This window comes from Boleophthalmus pectinirostris, unplaced genomic scaffold (genome assembly GCF_026225935.1).
Source record: "Boleophthalmus pectinirostris isolate CB_2022bp ecotype Guang Dong unplaced genomic scaffold, ASM2622593v1 HiC_scaffold_326, whole genome shotgun sequence".
Taxonomy (NCBI): domain Eukaryota; kingdom Metazoa; phylum Chordata; class Actinopteri; order Gobiiformes; family Gobiidae; genus Boleophthalmus; species Boleophthalmus pectinirostris.
Genome location: NW_026571316.1, coordinates 1,061 through 24,335, shown reverse-complemented (window position 1 = coordinate 24,335; position 23,275 = coordinate 1,061). Strand labels below are relative to the sequence as shown.

Here is a 23,275-nt window from a genome sequence, read left to right as displayed (position 1 = left end):
GGCACTGGAGTAGGAAGTATTAATTTGTTGTTTAAAGCTGAGGATTTTATATAGGGTTATAGAGTCTTTTTTATGTATGAACATTCTAATTGTAAGTTGTATTTATTTTTGATGGGTAAAAAAAATTTAATTCTTATATATTTGTGATAGATCTATATGCGGAAAAAAAATTACCAATATTTTTACATATCACCTAGACCTGTTTGTTACTTTTTACCCAACCACTACCAAATTAAAAATTTATGTTTCAGCATTAGAACAAAAAAGCCTGAATACATTTGATTCTAAATTGAATCAAATGTAAACCAAGCTGCAGAGGAAGCAGTGTACCGCGATGGCATCACCAGGCATATGCAGAGTCTGCTGATAATACTGACTGATTAAGTAGTATTGATAGATCAGCTAAAGTGAGTAACCATATAATAATTTACTGCTGGTGACATGAAGACTATTTTAGTCTCATTTATTGTGTATGTATAATTCTCAATCAACTCAAGATAAAATAAAGCCATAAACAAAAAGTAACAACCACTGCATGCAGTTTGCTCTCATTTATTTAGGAAACAAGAAAATAAAATGTTTTGGTGGTCACTGAATCCAACACAATGTTGTATAAAAATGTCTTGACTTTATACAAAATGTATCTTTCATTAGAAACTTTTTGAATGAAACATCCTTGAAACAAACACTGACTACAACATGAATGTGAACAGTATAAGCACCTTTTTTAAATTACTGTTTAAATTCACAGATAGAAAAATACTTTAAGTCAAATACAATTTTGGTAAAATGTCTACTGTCTGGGCACATCTGCTGTAATCTCTAGCTGCCTAAAGCCTTGTCTTATCTAGTGCCAGTTTGAACCAGTTTTATGGCAGTGGCACTTGATGAAGGTATGGTGTAATACTTGACTGAATGAAAGAACTATGACCCTCATTTTAGACTTCAACTACAAGTAACACTCGTTTTAACAAACACTGGCAGTGAGTCCTGTGTGTGGGGGCAGAGTTCACTTCACTGCAGCAACGGACTGACTTCTGATGGAACACCATGCCTGAAAAACATCCCTAAAAGCACAAACATTTTGTGATTAATGACATTGTCTGCACTGCTTATCAACTTCAAATAAAACTTTACATAATTGGTTTTAAGCAAATAATATGTTTGTTTTATGTCCTGTAACAATGGTAACCTGACAAGAGACTCACCATAACTGAATACAACAACATAACATAGAAAAACTTAGTGATAGGAAAAAATACAGCCCCACGAACCAATGAGGACTCGTGGCCAGTAACAGTATAAAGCTCTAGCAAAGTAAATGCTGCCATCTATATGGTGTCTGAAAAATATTATGAATTTATTTTAAAAGCTTTTACCAATAACAAGAATATTTAGAAAATATTTTATGTTCATACCCACAGTTTTTCCATGTCACTGACACAATATTGATTTCACGGTAATTTATTAATGCTTTATTTGCAGTTTCAGAGAATTTATTCCTGTATGAAATATGCATTCTATACTGTACTTAATTTTCATGTGTTATTATCCAAAAGTGCCCATGACAGGTTGAACTACGCATTTTAATAAAACACACTTAAAATTATTATATGTAAGATTTTGCTAAAAATCTTAGCAATTTCTTCCCAGTTTTGTAATATTTTTATGTTTCAAAATGTATTTCATGTTTGTAAATCATGACATTACACTAGGAAAGTCCATTACTGTTACTGTAATAACCATGTGATGCACTGGGCCAGGACTCCTCTAATGTATGCAGAAATTATGATCTAATAAATAAAATAAAAAGAAAACACATTTACTTTGTTGAAATAATGTTTAAGTTATCAGGCATTTCTTGCATATAAATTGTGTAGAATCTTAGAATTTCCCCCACTGTAATGTCATCAATGTGGAACTCTAAAAGACTCTGCACCTCTTGCTTCTTGATTATGTGAAACTATAATTTATATTTACAACAGGTATCCCTGCAAATAATATGAAAAAGATTCCAGAAATGTTTGGCTGCTAAAATATGATATAAAGTAGGTTCATTTGTGTAAAATGTTCAATATTCATGTGCAGCAACAATGCACCAATTCTCTGAAGGCTTTAAAACGGCTTTATAGTCCGTACTGAACTTATTTACTGTAAAGATCAGCAGCCTCTCGCAAAATATACAACCCAAATGACAATGGCGGTGCCTACAGATGAAATAGATGAGTGAATAGTGAATATTTTCCAGACTACGACTTTAGCCTGTAAGATTTTATTTGAATACACCTTCCATCTTCTGCAGTCTCTTACCTGCAGTGAGTGGCCACACATTCATTGCTGCAGTATTCTTTGTCCCAGTCTTCACTGTCCACAGCAGGTTTGTTACAGCCAGCTCTGAGGCACACCATCTTTGAACTCACTGTGGGTGCACTCACCTCCATCACATCCTGTCAATAAAAAACACATGTTGAGTATATGTTTTACTGAGTTTTATTTCGTGATTAATGAACCAATCAAATTATATTTGACATTTTGCCACTGCCATCACTAACTAACAGCCATTGGCACAGATAGTGGATAGATTGTTAGTAATATTGTCACAATGTTAAAACAAATACAGAGCATTGATACAATATCAAATGAATATCTACTTTTGATACTAGTTTTAGTATCAATAACCAATAATGATCTTGATATACATTTTTGACAACCCGACTGGACGTTGGAAGTTAACATTCCAGAAGTAGCCAAACTTCTGAAGCCTATGATTTGGTAGAAAATATTTTACTAAACTAAAGATCTGTGTATCATCCGTTATCAAATATTTGTATAAATAATACAAATAAAAATAATGTGCACCTCCTCCAAAGGCTCCACTTCTGTAACATCATCGTCTTCAGGGTTTCCTTGCTCATTTGTGGTGCTCACCAACTCCACAGTATTCGACTGCACTGAAGCGGGCACTATTTTGATCTGGAGTGGAGGAGGCGGGGCTGCAGAGACGGACACACCCTGAACTGTGGAGGGCTTGGCCTGTAGTCGCGGAGGGCCGGGGGCCATCTGCTGAAGTCGTGGAGGTGGAGGAGCATTTTGCATCTGCTGCAGAGGAGGAGGCCCACGAGCAGCACCAGAGATGAGGAGTGTGGTGGGCTGCAAAGCGCGCACCCCGCCTGGCAACACTGTGACCAACTGGCGCCCTGTCTGCAGCATGTGCTTTGGAATAATGATCTTGGTTATGGTTGGAGACTGTGGTGTAGCTGTGGGTTTAGGCCCTGAATTTAATATAATGTTGGGGATGTTTTCTTCAGTGGAGGTAAGGGCTGTAGGACTGGGGCTGCCTTCCTGAGGTGATGCTGACTCAGCCTCCATCTCTTCAGAGTTAGACTAAGTAAACAGATTTGTAAGTTACTGTAACCGTAAGTTATTTTAAAAACAAAACAAAAACACACTGTGATTTACCATACCTGTGAGAGCTGGTTTGCTTTGTATGCTGCTAGGGCTTTCAGATACCCTTTTTTGGCTATCTCTGTCTTTTTCTTGTAAACCTAAGACATAAATAACATATTTGCATAGATTCTTCACATAAGAAATACTGCAACAGCAGTAGCACCAAGAATACACTCTGCATTACTGAAATTCAAATTGAATTTCAGAAATCTTGTATAAAAATATGTGCCAAATATGTAAAAGTGTGAGATTGTCCTACCTGTTTCTGCTCCTCAGCCAGACTATCCCACATTGAAGCAACTATTTTGGACACCTCTCCAAAAGAAGCGTTTGGATTTTGGCCCTTAATGGCTGCCTGTGTGTCTCGGAAGAACAGAGCATATGCAGACACTGGCTTCTGTGGTTCATTCGGGTCCTTCTTCCTCCTGCCTTTTTTTACCGCTGTTGGTGAAGCTACAGTGGCAGGTTTCCCTCCACCTCTCCGGGCTGTGGGGGCTGCCAAGCTGCCTTGGGACGACGTGTGTGAAATGGAGGCGACGGAGACAGGAGAATCTACAAGAACACTCCTCTGAAATAAAGATCGTATTGAGTCAGCTAAGGTCTTTTTATTTATTACCATTAGTCAACAGCATATGATCTAACCTTGAAGTCATCCATGTCTTCATCTTGTAGGGAGCCCGCGGGTGATGGGGTGGTGGGCATGACTTCTGACCTCTCCCCCATGTCTCCAAGGCCAAGGGTTAGCTCTGATGGGTTAATAGTACTGAGTTGACCACTTCCCAAAAGCCCTGGCTCCATATCTCCAAGTTGAACATCAATCGTCATTGGAGAGGAACTGCTGAAATGGGATGTTGTATTTCCCATTTCCTACAAGACACACCATACTTAAAAATATTTTAGAATTTAACAACATTAAAGAAGCATAAAAATATTTACCAAAGCTGATGAGCTGAGAAGAACACTTCCCTCCGCATGTGCCTCTGCCCGCAGGTTGTGTTGGGCCATGCCTTGGGACCCAGAGTTGAAAAAGGTGGACGCAAATGAGGGGTCGTTTGCCTCCACTACCATGTTACTAACAAGACTGCGGGACCCAGGCGTCTCAAAGTGAGACACAGCATCACTGATGTTGAGAGCTGAATCTGGATCAAGGGAGATAGGAGGGATCTCAAACACCTCATCCCCCAGGCTGGGTGTATGAAAGGTATGCTACAGAAGGAAATGGAAACACACGTGATATAACAAAACACTGCACGATTTCACTTTGTCATGGATATGTACACTCACTTCTGCAGATAGAAAGGGGTGACCGCCTCCATCTATTGTAAGATAGTTGTCTCCGCCCCCCGAAAACTGAAATCATTTAGCTCAAATTATTGAAAGGAACAAATAGCAGTTTCTAAGGCATCTGTAGAGGGTAGGGATGGCTTTACCTTATTTTCCTCAGAGTAACCACTAAAAGCTTGTGTGTTTAAAAACTCAGAATCCACGTTTTGGGTGTCCGAGAGTTCAGAGTAAAAATTGAGATCCATTGTTGAAAAATCAATCGCAGATATATCGAGATAGTACCAGCATTCAAAGCGAAATCTACCTGACAAAGCAGGGTTTTAATTTTCTCTTTAGTTAACTAAGTTTAGCCCATTTGCTGTTAGCATACCTATTAGCTTAGCAACCGACTGGGCTCATATTGTCAAAATTTCCGGTCAAAACAATGATGTTTATTTCAATCTAGCGACATATGGTATGTATACTCAGAGTCAGTGCAAGTTTGGAGGTTTATATGGAGTAATTACAAGCTAAAAAGTAAGTAAAATGAGCTCGCATCCCCAGAGAAGTGTGTTTCGTCCTCCATGGCATTGATTGAATGCACGTGTTGTTTCACCGCCAGCACACGCGAGGGCGCACATGATGATCCCTGTAGAGGTTCTCCATTTTATTATTGTTTTTAAGTTATTTTATTCCCTTCTGGTAAGTCAAGCTTTACCGTTATGTCAAATCGACTGTTTAACTATGTTACAGGTCTAATGGCGTTCCCCCATAAGATTACCGAGTAAGATTTAGATGGATTATTCCTGTATTTCAGGCTTGAGTGCCGCAAAAAACTTGTTTTCACCTACTCTCTATCTCCACCCAGATTCCTGGTCAGAGATATTCTGGCTCAGTCTTTCAACAATAAAAACAGATAAAATTAAGTCTGCTGCTTGATAGACCCCTTCATAGTGACATTTCACTCTATCTGCAATTTTCAAAAATAATGTTGAAATAATTCTGTTAATATTACAATGAAGAACGTCTAAAGTAATGCTCTACAAATATTTTCTATGAAATAATATCCTCAAAAAGCATATTTCTTAGACTACACTGTACTACACAATATCTGCATAAGTTTGCAAATTATTAGTTACAAAAGCAAACTTGTATGTTTACTGTATAACACATTCAGATCTATCATTTTATTAGTAGTGTTTCTTCTATAAATATCTACTGAATGAACATAGTTACAACATACAAACTGAATGTAGCACATTAATTAAAAAATAAGGCAGGTATAATTCCCTTACTGCTTGCACCAACCATAATAATTCACACAAAGCAGTGTTCACTGTAGATTGCTGTTATTCATCACAGACACAGTCAGGTCATAAAACAAGAATAGTAACTCATTGCTGTCATCTTTGCACCATAGTACACAATTGACAAGCTCTACAATGTACAACACATCATCCTTCTAGTCCTGCTTCAGTAACTATTATGTCCCTCTTTACCCCAACCCTCCCACATGAAAACATTAACAGTACATTCACACACCCATCTCAGCTCATCTGATTTGGACCGACCAAATAGCAGAGGATTGTGTGATGGGGTTGAGTCCAGATTCATCTAGAACCAGCTTTGAGGTCTGTAGAAAAGGGGGATTGGTACAACAGGGGTCCTCTTTTGGTCACGGCTGGGAATGTGATAGGAATTCAAGATTTGGTGGAAGAGGAGGCAAAGCCAATAAATCTTTTTGACTTGTGAGGATTTGAGAAGGACAAAGTATTAAAGATGAAAATGAAAAACAGATGGGTGCAAACATCAGTTCATGAAAAAGAAAAACTCCTATATAAAATAAACGATAAAAGTAGCAACAAAACATTTATCCATTATTTGATACACAGTAAAAATAAATGAGGAATAACATGATTTTTTTTCCAATGAGGACACAGTCTGATTTGTTCAGGGTGTGGGGGCCGGTCAATCCTCTGAACTGGAGGAGGAGTCAGTGTCTTTCTGAGCCAAGATGACGTCGTCCAAAAGAGCTTCCTGGTCTGAGCTGTCATAGTCCTGGGAAAGGCTGTCTCCGCCCTCCATTTTCACATCAAAGTCTGGACTGGTGAGGAAGTGATGGGAGGCTTCCAAGTCCTCCTCATCCATCATGTAGGCTCCGTCCGACACTAGGGTCTCCTCCTCCACTCCGTCCAGACTGGGCTCCTCTGGAGTGGGGTCCGGAGTGTGGTGGTGATGATGATGATGATGGTGGTGTCGCTTTTTGCTTTTCTTGGGAATTTCCGAATCCTCATTTAGCAGCCGGTGGAAGAGATGTTCAGGCAAGAAGCCCTGTCAAACAGATAACATTTAATGGGTTTAAAGTTTAAAATCAAATTCTTCTAAGGTGTAATAAAGGTATAACTTACAGATTTGCGCACAGTTTCAGACCAATCTGGTGCCACAGCATTATCTGTGTTTTCCTCTAGATATTCTCTCAGGTCTTGTAGCATTGGACAGAAAGCTGCTCCAACCTGCATGAAAATAATAGAATGGCCAAAATGTATAAAAATCTGTATCACAAATCAAGTCTTCATATTTTCATTCCAATAATATCACCATGTACAATAGGTAAAGTGCCTACCTTATCTTAAGGTTTCTAATCTGCTGTATACTACCGTTTAGTATTTTAGATAAAGTTTTGATTTTCAAAATAACCATACCTTTTTGCCCGTCCTCATGTTAATCAGTTTGACCTTCTCTGTGCCTGTCAACACTTTGTCAGCCTTTCGCCTTCGTTTCCGTTTGCTCCTGTTCACCAGAAGCTAAAGACAAACAGGTGGCTATGAGAACATGACTCAACATTATGTACTCTATGTTTTGAATCAATGAATAACTGTACCTCCAGCATATCCCCCTCAACTTCATAATCTGGGTTTTCTTTTAGCCATGTTGGAGGGTCTCTTCGACGGGGAGTACGCTCCAGTGGATCATTAATCCCCTCTGGGTCTGAAAACTAAAAATAGACAAATGTAAAATTAGAAACAATTAATGTCAAATAAAATTTAAATTAAGTGCAGCAGAGCCACAACATAATACAAAAAACTTTTCAACAAAAGCAAAGTACAGAAATTACCTCAAGATCCTTGCGTTTCTTGCGGCTACTCTCTCCCCCTGAGCCATTGGGCATAAGAGCCTGCTTAGAGAAGGTCAACTTCAAGCCTTCTTCCTGGAAAGACAAAATAAATGACACAGATTTTGTAAAATATCTTTAAAAGTGTTAACTACTATTAATTATCTTAAAATGCCTGTTTTCACCTTGAGAAGTTTGACTGTGAACTCTCCATCCTCTCCCTCAGCGCCTGGGCCGATGGGCAAAGGTTTACGGATCAACCTCGTGTAGGACATTTCATCACCTCCAAAGTCTACAATGGGGTTGAGCTGGACCTCTGGCAAATAGCGCCGCCCTGATGGCCACTGACCTGACAGCACCAGGTTACACAAATTATCCAGTCTGTTGATAAGCACACGGTCCTGAAGGAAAGGTACACAGGTTTAGTTTGGTGTAAAGGTATTACTCCTGCTGAAAATCAAAGAAGTCACAGTTACCTTTGGCCAGTCAACTCTGAGAGGGGGTGGATTACCATCTTGAGACTGAGTGATTGACAGTAAACTATTCTCATCATTTATTTTCATGCCTGCTGAAATAAATATAAATGTAATGCACAACAAAAAAGAGATGAACCAGATTGTACATTAGGAGAAATCATACCTCCATCTCCCTCGTCGTCGCTGTCCCCACTTTCGTCACTGCTTCCAGAGCGATCAGACGACGATGAGCCTGAATCAGAGTCAGAGTCAGAGTCTGAGCCACCCTCCTTTCTTCGGCTGGACTTCACTTTGCTCCTCTTGAAGCTCCAGCTCTGGTCTCCAGGTTTCACATTGTGGCTGAGGGGCATGCCTGTCAGATCAGTAGACAGATCAGCTCCAAGCAGGTGGCCATGCTCAGGGCCTTCTTCCTTCACAGTTGAGAGCTCCTCCTCAGACTTCAGCTGCACAAGTGGCAATAGACTCTGGGGCTGTGGAGGAGGAGGAGGTGGTGGGGGAGGCGCTTGTTGATTTTGGACAAACTCGTCTCGAGCTCGAGTGAAAGTGAACTGCGGATCTGAAAAGATTGAGAGCTCTGTGCGGCTGACACCATGTAGTGAAGCGCCCAGCATCAGCTGGCGGTCGTGCTCCGGGGTACTCCACCAGGCAGGAAGCTCCGCACTGGGCGGAGCCAAGGCCAGACGCTCCTCCAGAGAGGGATGGGGCAGGACTCGCTCACGGAGGCGGCGAAGAAGGCTAATGCGGTAAAGGGTACGGGAAGCACGCTCCTCAGTGATGGGAGCTACAGCTACAGTGGGCTCAGCTGGATCTAGAAAAGTAACAGAATTTGGCCCTTGTATGTTCATCTTTCATCTTGTGCTTCAGTGTTTTAGATGTTCTTACCTTCTGCCCGAACTGGATGCAGATGACAGACTTTCCGACACATTCCAACGAATGAGCGGAAGTATCGACTCAGACTCTCATCAGTTTTTTTGTCCAAACGTGCAAATGTACGGAAGCGAGTCCAGTCAAACTCAGCTCCTCCAGTTTCAAGACCTGGCTCCTTCTTCATCTTTTCCACACCAAACGTAGACACCACGCGATAGAAATCACACTCCTCTCTGCGTGTCCATCTAAAACATTTGTTTAAGATTTTTTATTAACATTTCTGAACCTTCAAATGCATTTTACCCAGAGAAATGTGAATACCTTTGCTGCCGTTCCTGACGTGCTATCTCCTTGAGCTTGCTCGCTTGTTCACACCTCCTCCGTCTGCGGTCACCTTTAGCCTCAGCCTCGATCTTTAGCTGCTCCTGTCTGTAGCTACGTTGGTATGCAGTGATCAGCTTTCGCAATCGTGCCGTTAGTGATGAACTGGAAGGCCACTGACAAGGACCGCTCTGAGCTGCTGCTGGTTCTGAGACCACTGGGCCCACTTTGTCCTCCACTGAAATTTCATCCTCTACGTTCATTGAGTCAGACTGGGCAAGGTTAAAAAGGAAGGTTTAAATTATCCAAATTTGTAAATAAATGAAAAGACAATAATGATAACGTACCTCATCATAGAGGTCTTTGGGTAGTCTTGATGCTGGTTTAAACTCTGGGTCCTCTGAATACTTGTCAAAATCCGCACTACAATTAAAAAGGAAACAACAATAATAAAGCCCTTCAAAAATTTTAAATAATTAGCTTTAAAGCACTCACTCGTCTCCAAGTTCTGCATCACCAGTGTGTTGTTCCGCATCAATGGCCTTGTCATCCGGACGACCCGCCCGCTCCAAGAAACAGAGGCAAGGATCAGCTCTCATGGTCGTATACATCTCATAACCTGTTGAAACAAATAAAAATAACATCACATTTTAAGCACCTGGCACAACCTAAAACTAAATATGAATAAAACAAAACCATAGCTTACCGTGCTTAAATACACCTGCAAGTAGCGAGCGGTCTGCTTCAGAATCCCACCAGGTAGAGGGCACCTCAGTTTGTTCCATTTCTGGCATCCAGATATCCAGATCCCTGTGAATGTTGTCACTTTAGTTAATTTTACATCAAAAGTGAAGCCATGTGCTTTTTTTTTTTTTTTTTTTTTTAAATAATTTGTCTTCTCAAATTATTGACCTGATATCAGCTCCTTTAAGGACAGATTCCGCATGCTCCCCAATCACTTCCTGCTTAAGGTAGTAAAGCATACGCACCCTCAACAGCACCCTGAAAAGCACACATTTTTAGAATAAAATCTAAATAAAATGTGTCAAATCAAAGCTTCGCGAAAAATTTAAATTCTTCACATACTTGTTGCACTGATGCTTGAGGTGTTTGCGATAGCTGTCGTCCAGCAATAAAGTATCCGGGTTGTACTTTCGGATCCATTCAACTTTCTGAACATCGAAAGTGCTCTGGGCCTTCACCCTCTTCCCCTTCCTCCCACGAGGCACAGGGATGGACAACCCTGGGAGAAAAAACATGAAAAAACAAATTCTCTGTGTAATTCTTTAGCTCTTTTCCAAGGCTTACCTGAATGGTTGAGTAATGTTTGAGGTTCTCGTCCATTCTCTGGTGGCGTGATAAGTTCCCAGATAAAGCTTTTGATGTTTTCATCACCACGGTAATGGATTAGACAAAACACAAGGATCACACGGCAGATGGTTTCCACATCACGTTCACTCAGACGCCGCTTACATCTCGCATGGGAGAGGATGTCTTTCCAGCGACCCCAACTAGAAGTTAAGTAAATGTCAGCTAATCTGTGAGGCATAAATTAAAAACGACATCCCAACTTTAATGTAGGATATGTACCCATAGACCAGGAGGTGTTTCTCAACTCTGAAGCAGTCAGTGCGACCGTAGCCTCCTCCGCTGTGGCGCTCTGCTCGTCTTGAGGCTCGTGACTGCCGAGAATTTGCCGGTGGATATTCGTCATCACTGTCCAGGTCTGACATGTCGCCTTCGCCTCTCAAAGAGAACTGCCGCGTTTGTTTACGCACTCGTGGAGTATCAATTACAAGCGTATTCTAGGAGCAAATCAGAGATGAGATGAACAAAAAAAAATATCCTAAATCCATCACATTACAAAAATCACTCATCATAAGAAATTTAAAGAAAATTTACCTTTCTGTTCATGGAGTCCATGTCTATGTCAGCTTTCTTGGCCCACTTTTGCCAGAACTCTGGGTCATCCAGTGCAATGTCTGTGCGGTTTTCTGAAGCCACAAAACTAGCCTTGGAGAAAGTAGAGCCCTTCCCCTCGCTCTCGATGGTGATGGTAGTTGCTCTGCGTTGAAGGATCTGGTCGATATCCTCTTCACAGAAGCGACTGCCTTCATCATTTTCATCCATAATAGCAGCATAAGCGCCTTTCCTCAAAAGATCCTCAATCTCCTTCTTTGAAAACTGTTGGATCTATAATAGTTGGCAAGCAAGTCATGATTTTTTCTTTGAATATTATTTTTAAAAGGTTATCAATAAGAAAACATTGCGATAATTATACCCCATTAACACTGGTGTCTTTGTTGCCACTCATGCTCTGCAGAACAGCACGATCCAAGCCAAGCTTCAAACTGGCTTTATCCAACATTTCTCGCTCATAAGAGTTTCGAGTGATAAGGCGATATACTTTGACTGCCTTGGACTGGCCAATTCGATGACATCTGGCTTGTGCCTTAAAAAAAAATAATTATAAAAAATATTGACATCTTAACATAAATTTGAGAGAACATGAATGAAGCAATACCTGCAAGTCGTTCTGTGGGTTCCAGTCGGAGTCAAAGATGACGCAGGTGTCAGCAGCGGTGAGGTTGATACCCAGGCCCCCAGCGCGGGTACACAGCAGGAAGACAAATCGATCCGAGTCGGGTTTACTGAAGCGGTCAATGGCAGCCTGACGTAAATTCCCACGCACTCTGCCATCAATGCGCTCATAAAGATACCTAAAAAGTTGCAAAGACAACTAAAGCTCCCACATAGCACTAAAAGAGAAAGCAGGGCTAAATATAAAGTTACCTTTTGTTGATGAGGTAGTCCTCTAAAATGTCGAGGCAGCGCACCATCTGAGAGAAGATGAGCACTTTGTGGCCACCAGCTTTAAGACGTGGCAGCAGCTTGTCAAGTAGCACCAGCTTTCCGGCCGAACGGATCAAGGCTTGCAAATGGAAGTCGGGCGCAGTGGGGTCATACACCTCTCGCAACTCTGCTACAATCTTCTCTTCCGCGCCTGTGTGAGAGATGAGACTCATTTATGTACTTTATAATTTATATCCTTTAAAATGAAATGGTTAGACATTTTATTTTTGTATCAGTTTATTTGCAGTCATTAGTTAAGTCATGAAAACCGATACACACCATTAATGAGGTAGGGGTGGTTGCAGCACTTGCGCAGCTCCATCATTGTGTTGAGCAGATTGGGGACATTGCTATTACTGCTTGCTCCTAAACTAAGAAAACTGAAGTTTCTCTCTAGGATTGCCCGATAGTACTTCTTCTGAACATCAGTCAACTCAACCTGGTCAGAAAAGATACACATAAGTACTGGCAAAATTCAGCATTTTATAAATATATATGTGTAATATGAACCAACTTCAATTATGGTTTCCTGTTTTGGTGCCAAATTCTTTTCAACATCTTCTTTAAGCCTTCGTAACATCATTGGTTTGAGAATGGCCTGTAGTTTTTGAACCTATAAGACAAGATAGGACATAGTATTGGACAGGAATATTTATCTCACATTACTAAAATACCAAAGAATTCCTAAAACATTTACTTTAAAAGAATCCTAACCTGCTTTAATTGTCTTAAATGTGTGTACTGCAAATACCTGCTCTTCTGTTTTGAGATCTCCAAATTCTCGGAGGAACTCAAACTCCGATGGGAACTGTGCAGGCTCAAGGAAGTGCAACAGACTGAACAGTTCCTCCACAGTGTTTTGAAGAGGGGTGCCAGTCAATAAAACCTTGTGTTCCTATAAGCACAATGACAAAATCATTAAAAAAAATTAAGTAAGATGTATTTTATCACCAACTATATGCTGTTGTAGGTGCATCTTCTGACCAGGTCAAGCATTTTCAGACTGTCTAGTAGCTTGCAGTTGCGATTCTTAAGACGATGGGCTTCATCAATAATGACACAACGCCAGGAGATCTCTCTCAGCTCTGGACAGTCGGACAACACCATTTCAAAGGTGGTGATCAGGGCATCAAATTTGTATGCACCAGGAATCAAATGCTCCTGCAGACACAGAAGAATCATATTTACTAATGCTGATACTACAGCTTAACAAGTAACAGCTTGTAAAAAGTCCACTCCACCTTATCATCCTTGCAGTACATCTCATACTGCTGGATCATCTGTCTACTGGCCAAACTCCCATGATAAACAATGGCATTCATATGAGTCCACGTGGAGAACTCCCTTTCCCAGTTGGTGATAGTTGAGAGTGGAGCAATGACCAGAAAGGGGCCTTGAATGCCGGCATTGTATATTTCAGACAGTAATGCAATAGACTGAATAGTCTTTCCAAGCCCCATCTCATCCGCTAATATGCAGTTTTGTCTAAAACAGAAGTAGGAATACACGGTTAATCATTTTTTACAAAAGAGTCACAAGAACAATGTTACAGGAAAAGTTGAGTACCTGTTGTACCAATTGAAGAGCAGCCAGTTAACTCCTTCAAGCTGGTACTCTCGAAGAATATTGCCATTTTTGTATTCCCGTGTATCTTCCAATTTCTTCCAAGAAGCAGCAGGTGGTCTGGGCTGAAAAAAAACACAAGATAAACAGTTTAAACTTTGTTTTTTGAGAAACATAAAAAAGCTTTGATGTGTAAAACAAACCATTCTTTTCAGACGAGGTTGTCGGTTTTTAATTTTGTTGAACTCCTCAACTTTGCCCTCATCAACATCTTCTTTAAGCTCCCAGGTGGCATCCTCATAAGGGAGGGAGCACCACTTCACTAAATAATAAATGACAGGCTGGTGGAGGGAATGAGATAGAAGCCCATTAGAGACAATGGGCAGAAACGAGACAAATTATAAGTTTGTTTTGACTTCTCTACCTCTCCATTGTCCTTGTCCACACTGTGGGATACATCTAGAATGCGGTCCACCTCCACATAGTCCGGATTAAAAGGCTCTTCCTCCTAAATGAAAGTGCAAACGTCATTAATGTAAATCATAAAGGCAAATAAAACAAATTACATGCATGGATGTAGGGGGTCGTACCTCTTGGAATATATGCCTCATTTGTGCGTGCTTTGTCCTAAATCGCTTAATCTTTTGTGTTATCCTTTTATCTTTTTCCAGCTGCTCCATAGTGGCCCACTCACAATGGAGATATGAACTGTACACAAAATACAGTGATCATGTGTAATTATTAATTGAAGTTAAAGATAAAGATAACTTTAAAATGGAAAATAAGTGAATTAATTTAATTTAATGAATTTTTAATTTAAGGATTAATAAATGAGGAGACTTACTAATTTTTATATTTAACAAAAAATTCTTCAACATTGGTGTACTGGCCAGGGCACACCTGCAGAAAAGGAGGAGAGATACATGTAACACAACATAATAGTTCTCCCCGGTAAAACAATTAAGGTTAAAATAAATGCTCTAACTATGAATAATATGAAAAAACATACCTCTTTTTTAGTTAACCTCACAGACAATATTTTGTCAACAATAGCTGCATCTTCCTCACTTGGGTTTTCCTGAGAACATTTTGTCAAATAAATTTTTAAATGTAAACTGACGTTTGCCACATTTTTCATTAGAATGGTAAGTCTCACCACAAAGAACTGCATGCTGGGTAAACCATCACCATCCAGCTCCACTTCTTGAGGGATGTGAACAGGAGGCACACCACTGATGGAGGCCACCGCTGCAGCAGTTGTAGTAACATCTACATCCTCCTGCTCGTCCTCATCGTCTGTGATTTTAATGTCCAAGTCTTCAGTGTATTTCTTTCTTTTCACTACTCGATTGGAACGCCTCTTCTAGGCAAAGAATCAAAGATGAGAGAAAAATGAATTAACATACTACACAATTTGAAAGAACTTAAAGTTGGTTTAATAGTAACAGGAATTGACTGGATCAAGTTAAAAATGCACGTTGTGTTCTTGGTGACGTTTTTAAGCTTCTCAAATATGTACCATGATCAGGTCTTCATCAAGCATAGCCGGTGAGGCTGGGCTAAGTTCTCCATCTGAGTGGTCAGAAGATGCATTGCGCTTTCTTTTCTTTGCACCCACAAGGGTAATTGTGCTGAAACAGATGATAAAACATTGATTACTTCTGCAAAGGTCATGAGTCACAAACCAACATGAGTTTAACTAACTTTGGTTTAGTTTTGCTCTTGCTTTTGTTTCCAGATGCTGTCATTACTGTGCCCCCAATCACTGTGATTGTTCCCCCTGGCGGCTTCGCTTTGCCCTTTTTATCGGCCACTGCACCCATTTTGGGTGTTGAGGCTAAAGGTGTTTTCTTCTTGCTCCCTCCTCCACTGCTCTTTTTTTTTGGAGTGGTGACAACAGTCACAGTGCCGCCTATTTCTGGAGACATTTGTGACGCTGGAAGTTCATCCTGGTTCAAGACTCTTGGGAGGTTCTTCTCTCCACGTGCTTTAGCACGGGCTATAGCTTCAGCCACAATCCGATTAGCCTTTTCTTGTTTGCACAGGATCTCCACACGCCTCACAGAGGCTGGTTCACCACTCGCCTTCGTGATGCGAATGGCCTGGGATGGAGAGGTGGTTGTGGTTGAGGTACCAGCAGCTGAAGAGTTTATTACCTTCACTACAGAAACAGTGCCACCTGCTGAGGATGCTGAGCTAGCCTAGAATGATTAACAATCAGTTAACCTCAATATTTAAAGACTCACCATAGCTGTAAAAATATGCATCTAAAAGTTATACCTGTGGCTGCAGAAGCATTTTAAGAGGCAATGCAACCCTCTGTCCTCCCTGGCCCTGGGAAATCTGCAAGACTTGTGGGCTGCCAGTATTACTGGCTCCAGAAACCAGCTGATACTATAATAAAAAAAAATTTAAAAAGTGTTTATTTTTACATTTTTTTCACCAAGCAAAATTCCTTACAAGACAGTAAAACACAAAAAGCAAATGAGATGTGTTCTTATTACCTTGACACCCCCCTGTTGGTTGGGCTGCTGTTGCACTTGCAGTTGAATGGTGAGGACTTTTGGCTGTCCCCCAGGCTGCCCTGCTGTCCGAGCCTGGGTTAGGGCAGCTAGCTGGCTCCCTTGTAGCACCAGTTTTCCTCCGGGAAGCTGCCCCAACACAAGCCTGGTGGGCGTCTGCGGCTGCTGCTGTTGAGCAACTTGGACCTGAGCCACCGGCTGCTGCTGGGCCACAGTCTGAGCTGCTGGGGCAGACGCTGTGCTGCTTTGAGACGGCTGCTGGAGGACGAGTGTGATACGCTTTGCTTCACTTCCCTAAAATCATGATCACCATAAGCAAAAAGCTACACAGACAGGCAGCTTAGAAAGACAGAGAAAGAGCGATTTACCGGAGTTTGGGGCTGCATGGCGGGCTGGAGCTGCACCTGGGTCTGGACCTGAGGCTGGACTTGAATTTGAGTAGTCTGGGCTTGGACCGTCTGCGGCTGGACCTGGACCGTCTGCGGCTGGACTTGGATTTGAGTGGTCTGAGCTTGAGACTGGACTTGAGTCTGGACCTGGACTGTCTGTGGTTGGACCTGGGCAACTTGAGCAGCTGCTGGAATCTGAACCTGAACTGACTGGCCCTGCGTCTGCTGCACCTGCTGGGGCATGGAGGTCAGCAGCACCTGTTTGACTGGCCCGTTGGGAGAGTGTAGCAGCCTCTGTACTCCCGCAGTGCCCACTTTAACTTGAGTCTGTCCTGCATTTGCCTGATTCAGAACTGTTCCTCCTTGCAAAATTGACATGCCGGGTTTTAGGGAGGTTCCAGACAACAGTCGAATGACCTTTCCACCAGTCTGTCCTGTAGCTCCAGACACAGTCTGCAGCACCTGAGCTTGACCCTGGGGCCCTTTGAGGATGACGATTTTCCCGCCTGCCTGTTGTGTGATGGCGGCGAGCTGCTGGGGTGTGAGCTGGTGAGTGATCTGAGTGAGCTGCTGTGAGGTGGCAGTGGTGGCGGTTTGAGCGGTAGAAACAGTCAGAGGAGAGCTCAGCAGCACGGTGTTACCGGTGGGCACAGAGGTCTGGATCTGCTGAACCGTTTCAACTGCAGGGGCTGGTGCTAAAGAAACAGTCTGGGCAGGTGCTATTGGGACAGGTTGAGGTGCAGAGATTTGGATGGGAACAGGCTCTGGGATGACAGGAGTTGCTGCATGTATACTCAGACCAGTGTTGACTGTTAGCTCTGGAGTGGGTTCGGGCTCAGAGAGTGGGTCAACCTGGCCCAGTGCTAGCTTCAGGGCCTCCTCCACGGGATCTGAGGAGCCCTGAGTGAAAGAATCGTCCGGTATGGCGTCCAGGTTGAACAGAGGTGTATCCTCAAAGAGGTCCATGATTGGATCGGCCATTTTGCCCCCTCCACAAAGGGAGATGGGCACAATACTGCAGGGACGCTTAGATGGAGGCTACAATTAGTTGTCCAGTTCTTTGTTTTGATTAATGAAACTGAAAAAGAGAGTGGGAGGCGTTACTTCTATAAAAACCTCCGGTAAACTGAACCAATTAAAATAGTAACCTGAAGATAAAAACAGAAAGAATGGCATAAATAGTTAAAATTTGCTATAAGGTTCCATTAATTTATAAAACTGGTTATCATGTTGATCTGTTTTGGACTGAAAATACATGATCAATAAACCTAATGATCATTTAGATTATTAACCATACATAAATATGCAAGTTATTTTGACCGAGGAGAAATTAATAAGGTTTTCCAAGCAGCCAGTTAAAACACTGCACAAATAAAACTTTTTTTCAGCATACAAGATACCTTCTTGTTCTTATTTAAGCTACATCATTAATGTTCAGAAAATGCTAAAGGATCATAAAAATAATACAGCCCAAGTTAGTCACAAAGGTTGCACAGGGAAGTGAACCCACTTCAAAATCCATGAATGAAAAGTTGGTTGTGAGGTCAGTGAGGAGGGTACTGATGCTGTGAGCTGGGATGCTATGCTCTGTTCGCGTTGCAGTCTTTATCCCAAACCCATGGGTTAGCATTAGCTTGTGCCGCCACCAATGTGCCCGTTTTACACACGTCCATAAGCAAACTACTCGTTTTGGTGTTAATAAATAGCATAATTTGTACGTTAAGAGTGATTAGTTTGCCTCACTGTCATTTCCTATCGACCACCAAGTCTTCGGGACTGCTTCAACCTCATCAACAAACCGGACCAAACCAAAGCAGCGTGCCACAATAACCATTGCCGTCTACGTTCAGACTAGGGTTAGGCCGCAATAGTCTTTCGGTTGACCTGCGCCTGTTATTCGGCAAAAATATCTGAAAATAACTATCATATCAACTGCCCTAACACTCTCAGTGATATTTCGGGTGCTAAATTTACCTTTGCATCGACACACATGGCTTTCTCCGTCTCACAACACTGTACGATTACAGGAAACGGCCAGAGGAGAGCAGGAACTAACCTTCTTGCCAGAGAAAGCAGAGTGGGTGTATTTTTCGAGTCTCACGAACAGCGATTGGTGAGCGTGTGTCCAAGCCGGCAACACACTGATATTTTATTGGCTAAGTTAATTGCCAATCATATATACGACGTCTTTAGGGCGGGATAAACACCGGGTTTGGTTGAGGAAGCAATAAATGCGGCCTAGCTTGGATCATTTGACTGAATGATCTACTCCTTACATCGTTAATAACACTTAAAGATACCCATTAACCCAAATAGTGATGTTTACATGACTAGCTGCAAATGTTAAACCATTTAATGTAATTAAAACATTTTGAACGCCAACCTTGTGGTCTTTGATTAAGCCACTGTCTTTTTCACATTCATTACACAAGCTCGGGAATAAATTCTAGGTGAACGAAACAATCTGCGATCAATATTTAGCTTTTTTTATTTTTATTTATTTATAATGGAAACAGTTAGAGCAAAAAGACTTACTATATTCACTCTAATTAGAATCGTTTGTAATTACACATGTCAACACACGGAGACGGGTTTTGGTATTTGATGGCTCTAGCACATAGATGCTTTAGCATTACATTTGTTTTAGTGCCATCTAGTGGTCAAAGAGGAAAATCTTAAACTTGAACCGCGCACTCTACTGACCACTAGAGCACTAACTTGGCCAGTCAAGTTGTTTGAACTAAACGATCTTTCTCCGTAATTTTTATGTTATATTGTTATTTTAGCAGGCTAAATTATACAAATACTACCCAACACGTTTAGTCTATAATTAATAAACAGGCCTATATTTTTGGGTTGTGAAAATAGCCTATAATTGTCCCTACTTCCTAAAAAGTAGTCGTCTATATTCTTTAGTCTCACTGGCGATCAGGCATTTGTCATTCTTGTTGTAAATCTAAGCGGGGGTAGTAATTAAAGTTTTAGGATGAAGTCATAGTTACCCTATGTTTATAAGAAGACAAATAATTGTGCCACAATCCATGACCAGAATGGGAAACTGTCCATAAGTGACTCCATGTGACAGCACTCTTCACTTTATCCACGGCAATCCTGCAGCGCTCCGCCAAAGCCTCCATCTGTCCATTGCTCTGCGTGGAGCATCCGCCTCACGCCGGTGTGCCTGGTAAACGCCAACGCCAACTCTGCTGGTGAGAGCTATATTTACAAACATCTGTCATGGCACAGAGCGGAATATCAAAGGAGGGAGGGGAAGAAACCTGATGTCCAATTTGCTCATAAACTTGAACTATTTTCTTATAGACAGGTACAGACATAATAATCCATCACTGCCTATTTGACATAAAACTTCCAACAGACTCGCACATTAAACCACACACAAAAACACAAACAATAATATAATTTATTAGTTTAATATATTAAATCTCTCTATAAATAGAAATTTGTTGCAGATTATAGACATTCTGGCATAGGATCTAGAGGGGTAGTCATACAACACAGGAGAATAGAGAACAAACTTGGCATGGTCTTAAGATAAACACGGGGCCATGTGGTGCACAGCAGTGTTTCAAATGTGGTGGATTAAATAAATAAAGTGTGCAACAAGAGTTGTAACACAGAAAAAGCCCACATTGTACATAATGACAACAAATTTCTGAATACTTAAATCATCACTTCTATTATTAAATGGAACCAATACATATACAACACTCGGGAATAACATAATGAGCTGCAGTGTAAGTAGGATGTTTCTGATTAAATGTCCTCCACTCCTTAAGAATTTGACCACTGTCTCCTCCTTGGATCACTTTTAATTCTACATAGCATACTTGGGCCTTGAAAAAAATACTGAAATATTTACAACTGCAACAGATCAAAGCCTTCTTATTTGTCAGTAGCCAAAATGTTATTCCTTATTGGTGTATAATGCATTACACAGACCATGATTTTGCATAAAACACATTTGTTCATGCATGGTATAGAGAGATGTTAATTTTCTTCATTCTGCAGTTGTCTACTGCATTGTTCTTCCTCACAATGGAAACACCAAGAAGCCTGAGAAAGTTGAGTATTTCCATCCGCCCATCAGGTTGCCCCTCTCCAGTCTGAGGTAGGCCTTATCCCCCTTCTCCATGATGACGAGGCCAGCGTTAGTTGCAGCTTCCCTAATCACATCCTGATCTCCGGCAAAAGCAGAAATCATGGGCCACCCATTCACCATCAGGCTCACCTAAGAACAAATAGAATTATTTTATTAGATATGACCCACAGCCATCACTTGTATACTAATTATAACCTCACCTGTATAGTTTGTCGATTATATGCTTTCACAACGTGAAAGTTGAAACTGTAGACTCCTCTTCTTGGTGCCAGGAAAATGCTGCTCTCGTGGTCAAAGTGACTGCCAACATTCACCAAAATCTAATTCAACAAAATAACAAAATGTGGATGTAACTAGTGCTACAACACCCCAAAAATATCTCCATGGAGATGTTATTGCTTCCTCAGAATAATATTAAACTATTAATCTGTTTTTCATTTATTCAGTTTATTTAACAGGCATTTGTATAGCTCAGAAATACATCCATTCTTACTTAGAGAGGAGTTGCTTCTCCATAGATCTGCCTAGTGGCATCTCCTGCTTGTCACCTTGGAGAAGTTTAATCCTGCACTATGGAACATTCCTGACAAAGTGATAACATATTCATGGTGACAAGCAGGTGGCCAGCCCTCTACCACAAAAGTTACAAAGTGTACCTTTAATTAAAGATAAAATACAGTTTAATCAAATTTCATGTCTAGATTTGAAGAGACTCACATTGTCAAAATAGATGATCATTGTGCGGTTGCTCATGTCTGTTGGCTCGTGGTTGGTTTGGCGACTGGCAGAAAAGGCAACTCGTCCTGACCCCGAGCGCACAGACATCCCCAAGGCATTACCGGCCGGTTCGGATGAGGGAGTGGAGTCACAAACTACTAAACACTTTCCTTCAAGTACGATGGGCTCAGTGTCATTCTGACCATAGGCTCCCCAGATCAGAAGCCCCACCAGCAGTATACAGAGTTCAAAGGGGAGAGGCCTGATATGCATGGTAAATTGAGCTACTATACTATGAACAATTGAAAGTAAGGGAAAACATGCTATGGTTAAAGATTTGATATTTGGGAATTTTCTTTAAAATGTCATGAAATGTGTATGTAGTGTTATTAGTTGGAAAAGTTAGTATTAGCAAAGTATACTGACAAAAAATTTAAATAGCGGTCAGCAAATTTATTCACATTTGGTGAGTCATAGTCATAGTATATAATCAAATCCTTTTATTTGCTCCAATCTGTCTATTCACTCATTCATTAATCCTGGATCTAACAAGTTACTTTTTAGTTGCTGTCTCAGATAGGTCAGGCCTCCCCACACTGTTGTATTCAGCAAAAAAATAATATAAAAAACGGATACCCGCTGACACCCAGGCTGAAGGAAAATAGCTGGGGATAAGAAAAAAAAGACATGAGAAGACGAGTCCAAAGAACAAAGGTAAGGATCTGGATGGGTGTCAAGGGAAGGATGCAGGACTCAGGAGGGAAGCAGAGGGAAACTGAGGTTTAGGGACAACTCCACTGAGTGACCATCTGCTTTTTATGCACATACAATATCCCCTTCACCCCTCCCAAACCCATTCAACAACACTTTCACTATGTAGCTTTCAGAATCAGAAAAAAAAGCTTTACACACAGTCTGCAGTTCAATGACTTGGGGAAAAAACACCTAATTGCGATTCTTCTAACTAAGACAAAATTCATGCTAAATCTATTGAAATATAAGTTGGTAGACAAATAGAAGAATCACATGCATTTCAGGGTTCGCAGGTGTGATGCATAACACTACCCTGTGGCAACAAGATTTTTTTTTTCTGCTTTGTTGTAGCCTTTGCAACCAATAAAAGTGTTATTTCAATATGATTGTGATAATTCTTGTAGCCTAAAATATGTGTGCCAGGATGTGTCAAATCAAAAAAGTAATCAATGATTTACCATGTGACAGTCTTTACTACAAGTATTATTTCTTCCACTAATACACAACAAATCTAATTTAAATATAAATGTTCTCCATTTTCCATAGTTCTACTTGTTGTGATTTTAGTCAAATGTAAATAAAAAATAATTACCTTGTTTGGTTGAATGAAGATATTTGAGTGTCCTTGTGTTGTGTCCCTGTGTAATCTAAACAAAGGCAGCATACGTCTGATTGCCTCTCTCTCACCTCCCCGTGTGTCTCTCCATCTCACTAGCCGCCCCTCTTCTGTTTGCTGCTTTCTCACTCTCTGCTTCATCCGCCCACTCACGCCTTTAATACCTCCACAAATTACAACAATATTTTATGTGCACAAACTAGATCAGTTTTAAGTGTCACATTCCCATTGTGGCATACTTTTGGTACTGAAATAC

At 41.1% G+C, this 23,275-nt stretch overlaps 3 protein-coding genes across 4 annotated transcripts; all 3 read right to left on the bottom strand.

Annotated features, from left to right (window-relative positions):
- Nucleotides 1-536: 536 nt before the first annotated feature.
- Nucleotides 537-5,335, bottom strand: tox4a (TOX high mobility group box family member 4 a). Its single transcript, XM_020936076.2, has 9 exons — nucleotides 4,878-5,335; nucleotides 4,732-4,797; nucleotides 4,384-4,653; nucleotides 4,090-4,314; nucleotides 3,707-4,015; nucleotides 3,465-3,545; nucleotides 2,860-3,384; nucleotides 2,311-2,447; nucleotides 537-1,067 (listed from the first exon to the last, which is right to left on the bottom strand). The coding sequence occupies exons 1-9, from the start codon at nucleotides 4,974-4,976 to the stop codon at nucleotides 1,010-1,012; spliced, it is 1,770 nt and encodes a 589-aa protein (XP_020791735.1). The 5' UTR covers nucleotides 4,977-5,335; the 3' UTR covers nucleotides 537-1,009.
- Nucleotides 5,336-6,042: 707 nt separating this feature from the next.
- On the bottom strand, nucleotides 6,043-18,879 carry chd8 (chromodomain helicase DNA binding protein 8). 2 transcript variants are annotated; one of them, XM_055161094.1, is made up of 39 exons: nucleotides 18,788-18,879; nucleotides 16,793-17,891; nucleotides 16,407-16,718; nucleotides 16,183-16,296; nucleotides 15,607-16,103; nucleotides 15,422-15,533; nucleotides 15,059-15,265; nucleotides 14,912-14,980; nucleotides 14,747-14,802; nucleotides 14,493-14,610; nucleotides 14,327-14,410; nucleotides 14,106-14,243; nucleotides 13,906-14,027; nucleotides 13,581-13,824; nucleotides 13,324-13,500; nucleotides 13,091-13,234; nucleotides 12,854-12,952; nucleotides 12,619-12,778; nucleotides 12,280-12,490; nucleotides 12,011-12,206; nucleotides 11,768-11,938; nucleotides 11,389-11,679; nucleotides 11,077-11,291; nucleotides 10,795-10,997; nucleotides 10,573-10,729; nucleotides 10,399-10,488; nucleotides 10,193-10,296; nucleotides 9,982-10,105; nucleotides 9,834-9,909; nucleotides 9,487-9,758; nucleotides 9,181-9,410; nucleotides 8,462-9,106; nucleotides 8,299-8,390; nucleotides 8,008-8,223; nucleotides 7,826-7,918; nucleotides 7,592-7,705; nucleotides 7,413-7,514; nucleotides 7,119-7,223; nucleotides 6,043-7,041 (listed from the first exon to the last, which is right to left on the bottom strand). In XM_055161094.1, the coding sequence occupies exons 2-39, from the start codon at nucleotides 17,792-17,794 to the stop codon at nucleotides 6,679-6,681; spliced, it is 7,725 nt and encodes a 2,574-aa protein (XP_055017069.1). In that variant the 5' UTR covers nucleotides 17,795-17,891; nucleotides 18,788-18,879; the 3' UTR covers nucleotides 6,043-6,678. The 2 variants fall into 2 exon arrangements, with proteins under 2 accessions (XP_055017069.1, XP_055017070.1); XM_055161095.1 differs by having other exon boundaries at nucleotides 8,299-8,387.
- A 1,341-nt stretch (nucleotides 18,880-20,220) lies between these two features.
- cbln12 (cerebellin 12) lies at nucleotides 20,221-22,357 on the bottom strand. The gene is made up of 3 exons (XM_020936020.2): nucleotides 21,651-22,357; nucleotides 21,134-21,253; nucleotides 20,221-21,062 (listed from the first exon to the last, which is right to left on the bottom strand). The coding sequence occupies exons 1-3, from the start codon at nucleotides 21,921-21,923 to the stop codon at nucleotides 20,865-20,867; spliced, it is 591 nt and encodes a 196-aa protein (XP_020791679.1). The 5' UTR covers nucleotides 21,924-22,357; the 3' UTR covers nucleotides 20,221-20,864.
- Nucleotides 22,358-23,275: the final 918 nt, after the last annotated feature.